Source organism: Sabethes cyaneus, chromosome 2 (assembly GCF_943734655.1).
Source record: "Sabethes cyaneus chromosome 2, idSabCyanKW18_F2, whole genome shotgun sequence".
Lineage (NCBI taxonomy): Eukaryota > Metazoa > Arthropoda > Insecta > Diptera > Culicidae > Sabethes > Sabethes cyaneus.
In genome coordinates, this window is record NC_071354.1 from 89,343,209 (window position 1) to 89,357,188 (window position 13,980).

At 42.0% G+C, this 13,980-nt stretch overlaps 1 protein-coding gene across 1 annotated transcript; it reads left to right on the top strand.

Moving 5' to 3' along the window:
* The first annotated feature begins 1,998 nt into the window (after positions 1 to 1,998).
* LOC128735667 (nyctalopin-like) lies at positions 1,999 to 13,724 on the top strand. The gene is made up of 3 exons (XM_053830152.1): positions 1,999 to 2,859; positions 2,927 to 3,087; positions 12,660 to 13,724. Exons 1-3 carry the CDS (start codon positions 1,999 to 2,001, stop codon positions 13,669 to 13,671), a joined length of 2,034 nt encoding a protein of 677 aa, XP_053686127.1. The 3' UTR covers positions 13,672 to 13,724.
* Positions 13,725 to 13,980: the final 256 nt, after the last annotated feature.

A 13,980-nucleotide genomic window follows, 5' to 3' on the forward strand; every position in this document is an offset into this window, starting at 1 on the left:
CCTCCTAAAGCGGGGAGCGATTTTAATTCACCATAGAAAACATTCTTGTCTCCAAAAACACCCACATGTCATATTTTGTTCTATTTGCTTGATTAGTTCTAGAGTTATGAGGAAATTTGTATTTCATTTGTATAGGAGCCCCCTCTCCTAAAGTAGGGAGAGGTTTCAATTCATCATAGAAAAAATTCTTATCTCCAAAAACGCACACATGTAAATTTTGTTCCATTTGCTTGATTAGTTTTCGAGTTAAGCAGAAATTTGTGTTTCATTTGTATGGGAGCGCCCCCTCTTAGTGGGGAGAGGGGTCTCTAACCATCATAAGAACCTTTCCTGGCCCCAAAAACCCCTATACGCAAATTTTTTCGCCGATCGGTTCAGTAGTTTTCGATTCTATAAGGAACATAGGGCAGACAGAAATCCATTTTTATAGGCATAGATTTGTATGGGAGCCCCCCTCTTAGTGGGGGAGGGGTCTTTTGCCATCGAGAGAACCTTCCCCGGACCCAAAAGCCCCTATATGCAAATTTTCACGCCGATTGGTTCAGTAGTTTTCGATTATATAAGGGACAAAGAAACAGACAGACAGACAGAAATCCATTTATATAGATTTGGCACTGTCACTATGGCGCTGGGGATTTAACCAGAGCCAGGGAATCAAAATATCATACAACTGCGTTTTTGCTTTTTAATTTCACTTTGCGGTTAACGTCCCATTTGTTTAAATTTTAGTAATGAAGTTCACTAGGCTAGATGGGACAAATTCACGACTAGTGTTTAAAGTTTGACGTGAAATACTTTTCTCTTTTAGTTTCGTTGCCATTTAATTTTAAAAGCAGCGTGTTGTGTGTTGAATTAGTACCTAAAAACTGCACGAATTCATACATCACGCATAGCACACTACCCAGCAAACATTTTCGTATGCATATCAGAGTAACAAACGAGTTATATATACCTATATATACCCTGAAAAATCGTATCTGATGCACAAAACTAGCATATGCGTACTAATTTGGAGGCCATATACGTACTACAAAATGTACGTCAACAATTTAACTTTATAAATCTTTGTATGCGATAAGACCCGACTCAAAGCGATTAGTTTTATAATGCTATACAATTCTGTACTGGAAGTCGCAGTTCAATCACTTGCTATCGTTAAATACGACAGAATATTAACTTGTGTGCATTACATTAGGCTACATTTAGGATACTGAATTTATTAAAAGTCAATAATAATAATTTTCGTACATTGATATACGAGTTGGTGTTTGCTGAGTAGATCACCGCGTGCGACCAGCACCGCTAGCTTGCATACTTTTTGTATTAGAGCTAACTTAATGGAAAAAGAGCCGAAAATTAATTTTTTTAATAACTCTGAAACGATTGAGATTTGACTATATCCGTAGAAGGATTTTTTCGTCAAATGTGATCTTCTATCACCTCCTGAAATATTTGCACTAAGGTAACACCTTAGGTAACTAAGGAGTAAAAAACTTCTAGAATAATTTGGGTGGAATGTAAAACAAAGATCGACAGCTGATAACGAATTTATAGAGAATAGAATTGGGTATAACCTGCGGCATAAAGACTTCACTCTTGGGTTATCTGCAGTAAGGCAAACGTGTAACGTTAAAATATTTTAGCACCAATTTACTCCTATCACTGGCTGTGTTCATGTTCAGATTAACTCGATAAAATCAACGGTTTCTGTCAATATTCATTATCACAATTTATTCCTGAAGCCACCTGGGATAGGTTAACCTTATCATGCCCCAGCAATCAGCAAAGAAATAAAAATCATCCGCACTTATACAACCGTCTATCTGACAGCCGCCTTTCTTTCGCTTTCGTTCCAGATGTTCACCAATTTGGTCGCCGTTAATTGAAACTTCTCCAGACAGCGACGGCCAGCAGCCTCCACGCGAAACAAACTGCTGACCAGCTGGAGTGTAAACAGAAAACACGCAAAACCAGCTGAAAAGAGGCGAGCGAGGAAACATGACACGAATCATGACAGCGTCAACATCACCATCTGCAAAGGCGTCGCCAGCGTCACGGTCGCTGACAGCCGCTAGCGGTCCGTCGAGACGAAGCCTCCTCAGCGGTCTCCTGTTGATGCTGATCTGCATACCGGAGCGAATAATTGGATTCTGTCCGTCACTGTGTACCTGCGAGGCCGAGCGCAACCTCCGGACGGCGTGCATTAACGCGTCCCTTGAGGTCGTTCCAATCCAGCTGAACCCGGAAGTGCGGCACATCAATCTCAGCTCCAACGCAATAAGCAATGTACATTTCACGCTCGGATTTTACAACCAACTGGAGGTGCTGGACATCTCCCACAATCGACTGGACACGCTCGGTTCGAAGAACTTCGAAGCACAGGAGAAGCTTCGAACGTTGAATCTAAGCGATAACGTTCTAGTCAGTCTGCTAAAGGACAGTTTTCGTGGTTTACAAAGACTAGACATTCTATTGCTGAACGATAATCGGATAGAAAAAATTCACCCCACAGCGTTTCAAGGACTAAACAGTCTTAGAATCTTAGATCTGAGCAATAATCAGTTAGTTAGCTTTGAAGAGGTCGTTCTTATGCCACTGGGAACGCTGGAACGATTAAATCTTCGGAATAACCAACTGCTTGAGGTGCCGTACGAAACCAATCTGCAATATTTACGATCGCTGCATAATCTCGATCTGTCGGTCAACCTGATCGAGAGCATTTCCAACGACAGCTTTGAGGCATTGCGCGAATTGCGGTCGCTGCAGCTGGAAGGTAATGTGCTAACCGAGCTGGATCTCGGTGCCTTCAATGGATTAAACGCACTCAAGCACATTAATTTGGCCGATAATAATTTGACGGTAGGTTTAAGAGAAAAATTTCACACTGTTCAAAGGTATGTTTAACATATGTTTACTTTTTCCACAGATTATCCCAACGATACAGCTCTCCAAGTTGTATAATCTGACGACGCTCTCACTTAGTGGAAATTCTTTTGTCCAACTTCCTGCTGTATCCTTTCTGAATCTGTTCCATTTACGGGAACTACATCTGAACCGTCTAGATCGGTTGAAGCGAATTGATGCCAGGTAAGTTTAAGTCAACTAATAAACTTTATTAAATGCTATAAACAAGTCACACACGTATTGATAAGTTGAACTCCTAACCTTAATCAGCCATCGGATATAATAAAACTCCATTCGATGTACATTGATGGGACATCAAGTTTTACAACACTCCTCTGCCAGTCAGCAAATCGCCGCTTCGGTAAGCTTTCATGTTTCCAAGCAAACGCCGCTATAAAATTGCGACTACAATTTAAGCTCTTTGAATGTCCGCCAAAGAGGAAAATCGCACCGCCATCAATTTTATGCGCCGAACCTGTTTAAAAGATTACTGCTCTTTACGAATCGAAGCTACTTACGGCCCCATTAAATGCAAAACCAAACGACTTCTACAGTGTGGCTCGTGTCAATTACAATGTACACTAAGGTGTTCCCTCGCCCATCAGTCGAATACTAAGGCTGAATAGGTCAAATGACATTTTATTAACAAGTTGAAATTCATCTCACGTGTATCGAAATGCAAGTATTACATAAGTTTCGCTTAGCGAAGCAACAATACCCACCCGGATTATGCAGGAATGCGTGGAATTCGCAGCGGAAAAACTCCCTGTGTGTCAGGATGCCAACAACATCGATTTTCACGCTTTGTTGCGGGTGCGAAACGGCGGGGAGCTCTCCTCGCCAAGACGGTCTCCTTTAAGCCGCTGAATTCCACCGCACCGTGAAGGTGCCGTTTGTAAAGCACAACAAATAGAGACATGTTCCGCTATAAAGGAGGACTTGTACATATACTTTTTTTTATCACCCGGCCGTGCCGCCAACAACGTCGGCACCTCGCTCGGGTGCCTGCCGGCTGCGATGACATGCCTTTTTACTACCAGACTTTAATACTTTTTCCCCGCTCGCCGGTATGTACCTAGCTGCATTGATACGAAAACATGTATGGGCTGTGAAAACGCGACTAGCTATGAAGCCAGCTCGTAAAGTAGTTCGGCTAAAGGAAAAGCGATTTGGTAGGTACAAAAACGGTACCAACCTAGTGACTACATATTTACCTTTCAGCAGAAAAGATGACGTGAAAAAGCTGATAATATAGAGTTTCCATATCCTTTCTTGGTTCGCGCTTTTTTATTAGCTACTTTGCGAGGGAGACTTCACTGTGCGGAGTTGTTGCTTTGCTACTGGTTCACACGACCGGCTGCTGCACTACAAGGAGGCACTATAACCGTTCACGAGCTGTCGTAAACATTCCACTCCCACTCAGGCTGATCGAAAAAACGGCTACCGTCTGCAATTGGTATACTAGGGTACCTGCGACAGTGTGTTTTGAATGGCTCATTCAAATTGAGATGAGATATGATCGTAAAGTTTATTAGTTTATTAGTGAGCTACCATTTTTGCATAATAGCGTACAAATAATCTGGTACTGGATAAATCTATTGCAATTTCAACTATTTTAGGACAGAACAATTACTGTACTAGTCTCTATTGCTTTTACACCTTTTCACATCGTAATAAGACGCACAATCATAATTCATTATCATTTGCATGCCTATACACTCAAGTCTTTTTTACACGGTTCGTTTTTTTCGATTACTCGAAAACGGTGCAGCTAACGGTGCAGAAACTATTTACAATCTACGTGAGGAATGTCGAGCTGCCCCCAAATGTATTGAGAAATAAATGAATGGTCTCTAAGTTACCCCGTTCTTAATACTCAAAAAACTAAACCGTGTAAAAAAAGTACTTGAGTGTACAAACAATTTTATTTAGTCATTCAGTTCATCTCATACAATATTTCAAAGTGATTTCCTCTTAGTAAGTGCAGTCAATACGTAAAGTTTTTTGACACTTTCCCTAGAATATAATTATTAAAATAATTAAAAAGTTCTATCCCGATCGTATAAAACACATTCAAGTTATAACTTACTTACTAAGTTGGCTTGCCTTCCTAAAATAAGCCGGATGAACAAAGTTTCGCCAATTTACTTGGTTGTGGGCTACCGCTCTTCAGTTCCTCGGACACCGTGTTCTCTCCGCCAGATCTCGCTCCACCTGGTCTAACTATATTGCTCGCTGCACCCTTGGAGGTCTTATTCATACCGGGTTTGCTGCAAACACTATTAATGTAGGGTTATTTTCCGGCATTCTAGCAACATACCCTGTCCATGGTATCCGTCCAGCTTTAGCCACCTTTTGAATACTGGGTTCACCATAGAGCTGTTCGAGTTCATTTTCATCCTCCGGCTCCATGCTCTGTTCTCCTGTACGCCGTCGAAGATCATTCTTAGCACTGTTCATTCGAAGACTCAGAGCACTTGTAGGTCCTTCAGAATTGTGTACTATGATACAGAGGCTTAGTCTCTTCGACCGCAATTACTTGTGAAGTCCATAGTAAGCATGACTTCCGTTGATAATACGCCTCCGAGTCCTACAGCTGCGGCAGGTGACCTTGTCCGTCTAGTCTAGTGTACTGTTCAGACACTGCCACAGATATTCTTTAGATAATATCCATGTCATCGGCAAGAAAGGCGAACTAACTAGATTTGATGAAGATCGTGTCCCGTGTGTTGGTATCCGCTCGGTTCATAACACCTTATGGCGTCATGTTGAACAGCAAGCATGTGAGGCCATCAGCTCGACGAAACCCTCTGTCTGATTCGAATGAACTTGACAATTCACTCGAAATCCGAACACTATACAATGTACCATCCATCGTAGATTGGGTCAGTTTGATCAACTTCTTAGGGAAACTGTTCTCGTCTATGATTTTCCATACCTCTTTTCGGTTGATACTATCATATGCAGGTTTGAAGTCAACGAACGTATGAATTTTGCTTTTTTGGAGGATCTGCCGTAGTGTAAATATTTGATTCGTTGTTCAAGGTCCTTCAACGAAACCGGTTTCATAAATTGTCATAAATTTGTTCGCAATTAGTGATAGTCGGATTACTCTACACGCACCTGGCAACAATATTAGGTGACTAGAATGAACTTAAAATGTTTCTTCACAGGGATTTAGTACATAATATACCCTTTCAGAAAAACATAATCCCAAAATATTCTATCGGTGAAAAATTGAAAAAATCATGTTTGAAAGTTTTGCCCTGAAATAAGTAAAACTCGTACATTGTTCGGACGACCAAATAGTTTAAATTTATCTCCAGTGTCTCAGCCTCTGAATTCGTAGAAATGGTATAAGGAAGGTTTGTAGATAATAAAATTGCCTATAATTTTTCCAAACATCATATTGTTCTATCTCCAATATATATGTCACCAGGGAAGAGAGACCACTAGCGCATATAATAAGGAAACTAGTTTCCTAACCCTTACATTGAAAACAGCACAAATCTACGAGAAGTACCAAAAAATACTCAATGAACTTTTCGGCTTTTAGTTTTTTTGCTATTTTGAATATAAAAAATCCGCTAGATATACAAACAATATTTTCCCTATTGAAATATGAAGTTTTTTTGTACATTGCAATAAACTCTACGCTGCTGTAGTATCATGGAATATAAAGGCTTGGGCTTGTTTCAAATTTGAAAAAAAATATCATCAGAATGCACCTTTTAATGTTAGGGTGATTGAAAAATCGAAACATTTATTGTTTTTAAAAACTCATAACTTTGAGAATTTTGGTACAATGTAGTAAATTAAGAGGTTTTCAAAAGCTTTCTAAAAAATATAAATAATATGTGCAAAAAATTGAGAAAAAGTTACCAATCATCAAAATCGACCTGCAAACTAAAAAACTGTTTTTGTTTAAATAACATATGTGACGGCTTTTCGAAACGCCCTAATATCAAAAGGTTCACCCTAATAACTAAATTCTCAAATTGAAATTTGTTTTGGACATTCTGTAAAAGATTGCAGCAGTTTTGACACGTAAAGATACCGGCTAATTGTATTAAAAGTGCAGAAATCTACGTAAATTTTTTAAATCCCATTATTCCTATACCTAAGCAAAATATCTTTTTCATTAAAGATTTTTATATTAAAAAATATCGAAAAAAATCAATAAGTTTTGTAAGCATTTGTATAGAACTTCACGTAGAAACTCATCAAAATTTGGATTTGTGCTTTTTTAAATGTAAGGAAAAGATGAAGGTTTAGAAACTAGTTTACATGTTAAATGCGCTACAGGTCTTTCTTCCCTGGTGACGTATATATTGGAGATAGAACAATATCATGATTGGAAAAATTATAGGTAATTTTATTATCTACAAACCCTTCTTACACTATTTCTACGAATTCAGAGGCTGAGAGACACTGGAGGTAAATTTAAATTATTTGGTTGTCAGAACAATGTACGGGTTTTGCTTATTTCATGGCAAAACCTTTAAACATGATTTTTTCAAATTTTCACCGATAGAATATTTTGGGATTATGTTTTTCTGAAAGGGTATATTATATACGAAAACCCTGTAAAGAAACATTTTAGGTTCATTCTAGTAAAATAATATTGTTATTCCTGGTATGCGTGCTCTACCAAATTACCCTATGCAGACAGGTGGTCAGCTTTCCTAGTCCCATTTTAATAAGCGCCGCTCCGATGTCATCTTTTCCAGCCGATTTATAGTTCTTTAATTGCATGATGGCCTCCTTTACCAACCTTTCTCCATTGCCATTGTTCTCCGCCCGGGCGTCATTGCGGTATTCATCGAAGTGCTGCTTCCATCTATCAGTCACCTCAAGATCGTCCGTCAAAATACTGTCATTCTTATCCCGACACATTTCGGCTCGCGGCACAAAGCCTTTGAGAGATTCATTCAGCTGCTGGTAGAACTTTCGCGCGTCCTGAGATTTTTGATAGTGTTCCAATAGTCCTCGAGAGAGGCTTCGTCCAGCTCGTCCTGTTCCCGCAGCGCAGCTTCGACTTAATACACGTAGTTTACCACGACGTTTACCCTCGTTGAGTGCTGTTAAAAGGAACAGTCTTACCAGCCGTGATAACCAGTATACAGGTTGGAGGCGGCTCACGGTGGTGGTGATACCACTGCACGGTGAATCGCCATTTCCGTACCAGGTATGCGGCTGTATTCCAAGTTCGGAGCGGCGTACAACAGCGATTGATCCGGAGCGACCGCTTGACTTATGAAACGCTGTGTCTCGCCAGCTATACCTAAGACGGAAGTCCTGTTCACGAGACGAGGTTTCGCAGCCCCGATAAGGCGGCATGTTAGAAAACTTACATCAAGGACAATTCGGAAAGTGAACTACAATGCAATAATCAGTATGGACCCAGGCAAAAGAAAAAGGACAACTTCCTTATTTTGGTCGACTTTACTTTTTTCTTTACGGGAAAAGAAAATGTTTCATGTAACAAATCAAAATAAGATGGATTAAAAATCTTAATCTTAGACTAAAAATATCGACTAAGCGAGGGTGAGAGTCGAATTCACAGCTCTCAATCTCTAGTTGTCACATTAAACATTTACTCTTCCCGTAAAGAAAAAGGACTTGGAAATTGGAATGTCAGGACTGTACTTGAATCTGCACGCGCGATGTTGCAGTCATCCAGGAAGTGCGAAGGCCGAAAGCGAGAGAATGTGCATTCCGCGCGGTAGATCCTACTGCGGGCATATCTACTACAGTGGCAGCAATGAACCAGATCAGCGGTTCCCAACCTTTTTTTGGTTCGCGTACCCCCTGACGGATTTCCCTATACTATTCTGCAGCGAACTAAAGTTTTGGCGAACCCCCGTTTGGGAACCGCTGAACCAGATCATGGATTCGTATTACATGGAAAACAAATGAAGTGTATCATTAGGAAAAGGCCCATTGATGACCGTCTATGCTTACTTGCTTGCTTACTTTAGCAGCCGAGAGCCGGGGTGGCTCTTGCCGTATCAATGATTCCTCCCCATTGTACTCGGTCCTGGGCTACTCGTCGCCAATTCGCTGCGCGTCTCGACACACGCAAGTCGGCTTCAACCTGGTCGAACCATCTAGCACGTTGGGCCCCTCTATTTCTGGTGCCGGTGGGGTTTTCGAAGAGAACGGGTTTCACTGCACTGTCGCCCGGCATCCTTGCGACGTGGCCGGCCCACCGTAGTCTCCCAACTTTCGCGAGCTGTACGAATCTCTCCAAGTAGTGCCTGTAGCTCGCGATTCATCCGCTCTGCTTTCCGTTTGTACTTCGCCAAAAATAGTCCGCCTTTCACCTTTCGTTTAAATACGGTTAGTGCACGTATATCTTCCTTTAGCAAAGTTACTTTCTCAAAGCCGTTGAGGACTACCGGTCTGATTAGCGTTCTGTAGATCGTCAGCTTTGTGCGGCGGTGTGTGCTGCTATATCGAAGCGTCTTCCAGTAGGCTCGATTTCTAGCTTGAATGCGTCTTGGATCTCCTTACTCGTATTCTTGTCGGCGGTGACGATATCCCAAATATACGAACTTATCAACCACTTCCAGTTTATTGCCGTCAATAGTCACTGTCCGTGGGGGGCAAACGTTGCTTTCTCTGGAGCCTCTTCCTACCATATACTTGGTCTTCGACGCATTGATTTGTAACCCTATCCTCCTAGCTTCCGTTTTTAGTCTGACGTAGCTTGCCTCCGCCGTCCCAAGGTTTCTAATAATCGGATGACACCGTCAATAGAGATATGGAATAACATACAGTCCATCTCCTTGCCACAACCCTCTGCGCGATTTGAAAGGACTCGAGAGCGTCCCCGGAACGCGCACGTAGCACATCACTCGCTCCAGGGTAGCTTTGATCAGCCGCATCAATTTGTCCGGAAAACCGTTCTCGTGCATTACCTGCCATAGCGGTTCGCGTTCAACTATATCGTATGCTGCCCTGAAATCCACGAAAATATGATAAGTGGGCACGTTGTACTGCCGGCATTTCTGGAAGGCTTGGCGAAGAGTAAAAATTTGATCGGTAGTAGCATGGGCCCCCATGAAGCCCACCTGATACTGCCATACGAATTCTCTTGCTATTGGGATAGACGACGCAACAAAACAGGGAGAGCACCTTGTTGGCGACGTTGACCAGCGTAATGCCGCGGTAGTTACAACATTCTAGTTGGTCACCCGTTTTATAGATGGGACAGACTTTACCTTCCATCCACTCCTACGGTAGTACAAATCCTTGAATTTATCTAGTGAAGTGCCAATGCTAGCGGTTCTTAACCATCTTTGTAGAGGCCTGCCGGGAGTCGGTCCTTTCCGGTTGTTCTATTATTCTTGAGCTGACCGATTTCTCGCCGGATCTCTTCTAGGTCGGGAGCCGGTAGGCTGTTGCGCCCTGATTGACGACTGACCGTATCATACTCCATCCATTTTCGAGGGTCGACCCATCCAGCTCCACAGAGGAAGGCAAAGCTGCATCCAGTATGCGCGCGTTGTTCTCTGCAACTCGCGGGCTGTCTCATTGTCGAATATTTTACTGAGGAGGGCGGCTTTGTGGCGAGGTATAAACCGTTTGTCCACCACATACACATCCTCTTGTCGATCGCTTTATAGTCCATTGCGCAATCCCGTCACTACGAAGCCCGTTGCCACCTCGTTGGTCGCTTCACCTGGAAAAATTGGGTTTTGCTGCCACGGATCCTCAACACCTTCTCGCCTTTGCGACAGATCTCCTGCAGTGCTACGATGCCGCTCTCTCTCTCTCTCTCTCTCGTCGCTATTTTAACGTTTTTTCGTCGTACGACCTGCATTTCATTACTATTGTGTTAACTTTCCGTTATCTGTTTCCGTTGTCTCTTCGTAGAGTCTTTTCGGCATCTTTAGTCATACCTTTGTTGTCTTTTGTTCGAATTCATCGGTGTTGTTGATATCTTTTTATAATCTTTTGTCTATCTTTTCTTCATATTTGCGTTATCTGTGCGCGGTTTTTTACCTTTGGTTTCGCCATTATTGTTGGCTTTTTTGTTCGTCGCCATTTTAGAGTTATTTTTTGTCATTTTTTCAATGTCGTTTCGCCTGAAATGACCACACTCTGCGTGTAACGAATTTAGGAGCTAATCCAGAGAACTCCAGATCAATTCCTGGATTCTGATCAATTCACGACAGGTTGGTCAGGAAATAGAAATAGAACGGCGAATAGTGGCATTAAATAAAATATAAAACGTCTTAAGAATGCGCGACCCAGTTTCTCCCAGAGTGCGCGCAAAAAGAATTGAAATTAAACAATACCTCAATTAAACTGCTTCTACCGCATGCTTTGCGGCTCAGAGAACGAAATAAACATATGAACTTTTCACGTGGCTTGCAGAAAGCGCCACGGCCGTTTCTATAATTAGTCGGGCGGGCGTGAAAAGGGCTGCCGCTCTGCGAGACCCACGATTTACATTTGAATTGTAAACCATGCTATAGATAATATATTGTTTCAATTAGTTAATTGCACTGCACACCTTATTTGATAAATATTTCTTGTAGCTTTTTTTCTTAGTTTTCCAATAGTAGTCTGAAAATTAACATCAGGCGGGTGGATCAAGGCAAAAATGGCAGTTTTTTGATTAAATCCAATATGGCGATCAAATCCAAGATTTGCTAGGCCCAGCATCGTACCTCGAAACTATCTGGGCGGTTGGTTCCTTTGTCGTCCTTTTGATTAGTAGCTTTCAACATATCAGCAAAATATTATTTTAATCAAAAATAGTCAACACAAAAATGACTTTTTTAGCGTTTTGAGCTGGAAATGCTTCTGATTTCTTTGTTCATATTCGTCCGTTTATGATTTCTTGAGCTTGGCCTGTATATCGATGAGAAGCTTAGTTTTGTGATGCATAATAGATCAAGAAATGTAGAAAACAATGTGTTGAAAATGTAAGCGATAAATGGATGAATGGACTTCAATAAGCGCCTTGCGATATTACAAATTCTGTAATGATTTGTTAAAAACTTTTTTTTCTGCGAACAAAACCATGAGACCATGACAAAGTCAAAGGTTTTTCGCAACTTCCCGGAAGCGCAATTAATTTCAAAAACACATTCCATGCAAGGTACAGTCTCATAATCACTAAACAGCAGTTATAAGGAAAATTTTCGTTACAGTTTATTGTTTCGAGCAGAAAATTACCGACTACACATTTAGTGCAAAACACCCGTAAAAGTAAATCTCTTTACTGCATATGGGCATCATTATTTTCCCGGGAATATTTTACGTTAGGGGCTTCCGGTATGCAAGCGGTCCCAGCTGGTCCCGCAGCAGCATCCCGTCCAGTCCGTGGAGCGGAGGCTTGTGGGAAAGAACACCGAAAATGGCAAATTGCGCTGCGCTGGTTCCTGGGCTGGGCTGGGACTTTCACGTCTGATGTGTGCCGGCCATCATCATCATCGGTGAAAACCGGAAATCCTACCACAAGTGAAACACAGTCCGACGTGGTCGTAAAATGTGTCGATTTATGACTGCATATACAGTTTTTCCCCGTTAGCAGCGGGGTACTTTCATCAATGGTTTTATTAGGTCTGGCTGGTTGGCTGGCTAGAGGCTGGTGAATTTTCTATTTCCGTTACCGTCGTCGTCGGTCGTCGACGTCGTCTCGACAGCCAATTTGATAGAGTCGTAATTTTCCCACAGTGTTTGGCATACGTTGTGCTAACTTTAACAACTGTTTTTTTCTGTTTTGGGTATATTTTCAGAGCTTTTGTGGATAACACATACCTGCAGATCCTGACGCTGGATGATAATCCTTCCTTCGGTGAGCTTCCCTTACGGTTGTTCCATGGTAATCCGAACCTGATCGACATCTCGATGCGCCGCAATGCTCTAGAAACGCTGGACGCCGTCCATTTTCCGTTGGATAGACTGCAGCGTTTGAAATTGGCAGGAAATCCATTGGTTTGTAATTGTTCGATCCGATGGTTGTGGCGGCTGGTGACAGGGACAGTTGATGAAGATGACAGTGACGGTGTGGCGATGGTTGCTCGCGGTGGGGACAGTTTAGCCAACATCACAACGGTACTGATGATCGATAAAGATGAAATCGGGTGTGATTTGAATGAAGATGGTTTGGTGACCAGAAGAACCTTGCGAAACATGTCCGAAGGGGACATCAACTGTCCCGCACATTGGATAACGGTGGTCGGAGTAATCGGGAGTGCTGTAGTAGTGTTGTTGGTTATGTTTGTTGTAGTGTTTTACCGACGAAAGATTAAACAGCGAAAGAAGATATTGCAGGAAAGGAAAAACGTACACGAACGGATCGTGCCACAGAAGGTAGATAAGCTAGAGTTGGAACGATATTTAGCTCAACAGGTGCTGGCCAACGATTATCGGGAACTGAGACCGTGTGATATGTCGATGCGATATGATAGTAAATGTTCTACCCAACCTTTGCACAGCCCTGATCCGGAAGAGTCGGACCATTACGAAAATATCGATTACCTCCAACATCAGCAGGTTTTGAACCACCACAACCATCCTTACCATCAAAACCAGCATCCCCATCCGTACCACCAGGCACAACAGCAGATCAACATGACCCTCCAGCATGCCGATCATTATCCCCAGAAGCATCCTGCCCCTTCCGGACATCTCACTGTCCCAGTGCCTCCTCAGCAACGAAATCACTCGAGCGGTCAAGCCTACTCACCCAACTTTTTCATCTACGTGCTGTACTCTCACTTCATCTTCCTGTTGCTGATATTATGATGAACTAAAGCAACGAAATTCACCGAAAAGCTCAATGGGCTCCTGGAAGCCTCTTCGTGGTACAAGTTCTGTTTGATCTAGATCGAATCGTTTCAGAATTTAAAAAATATTGTTCCCCACTTAAATTCACCTTCAAACAAACACTATACGTGACACCAACAACGCTACATACAATCACTCATAGAAAAGAAAATGGAAAACAGAAAACATTTATTTCATATTCATTGATATAGCAGAAAGTAATGAAAAAGACATACGTTATTATAGATATTTAAGACAGAAGACAAACAAAAAAAGCAACAAGGCAAA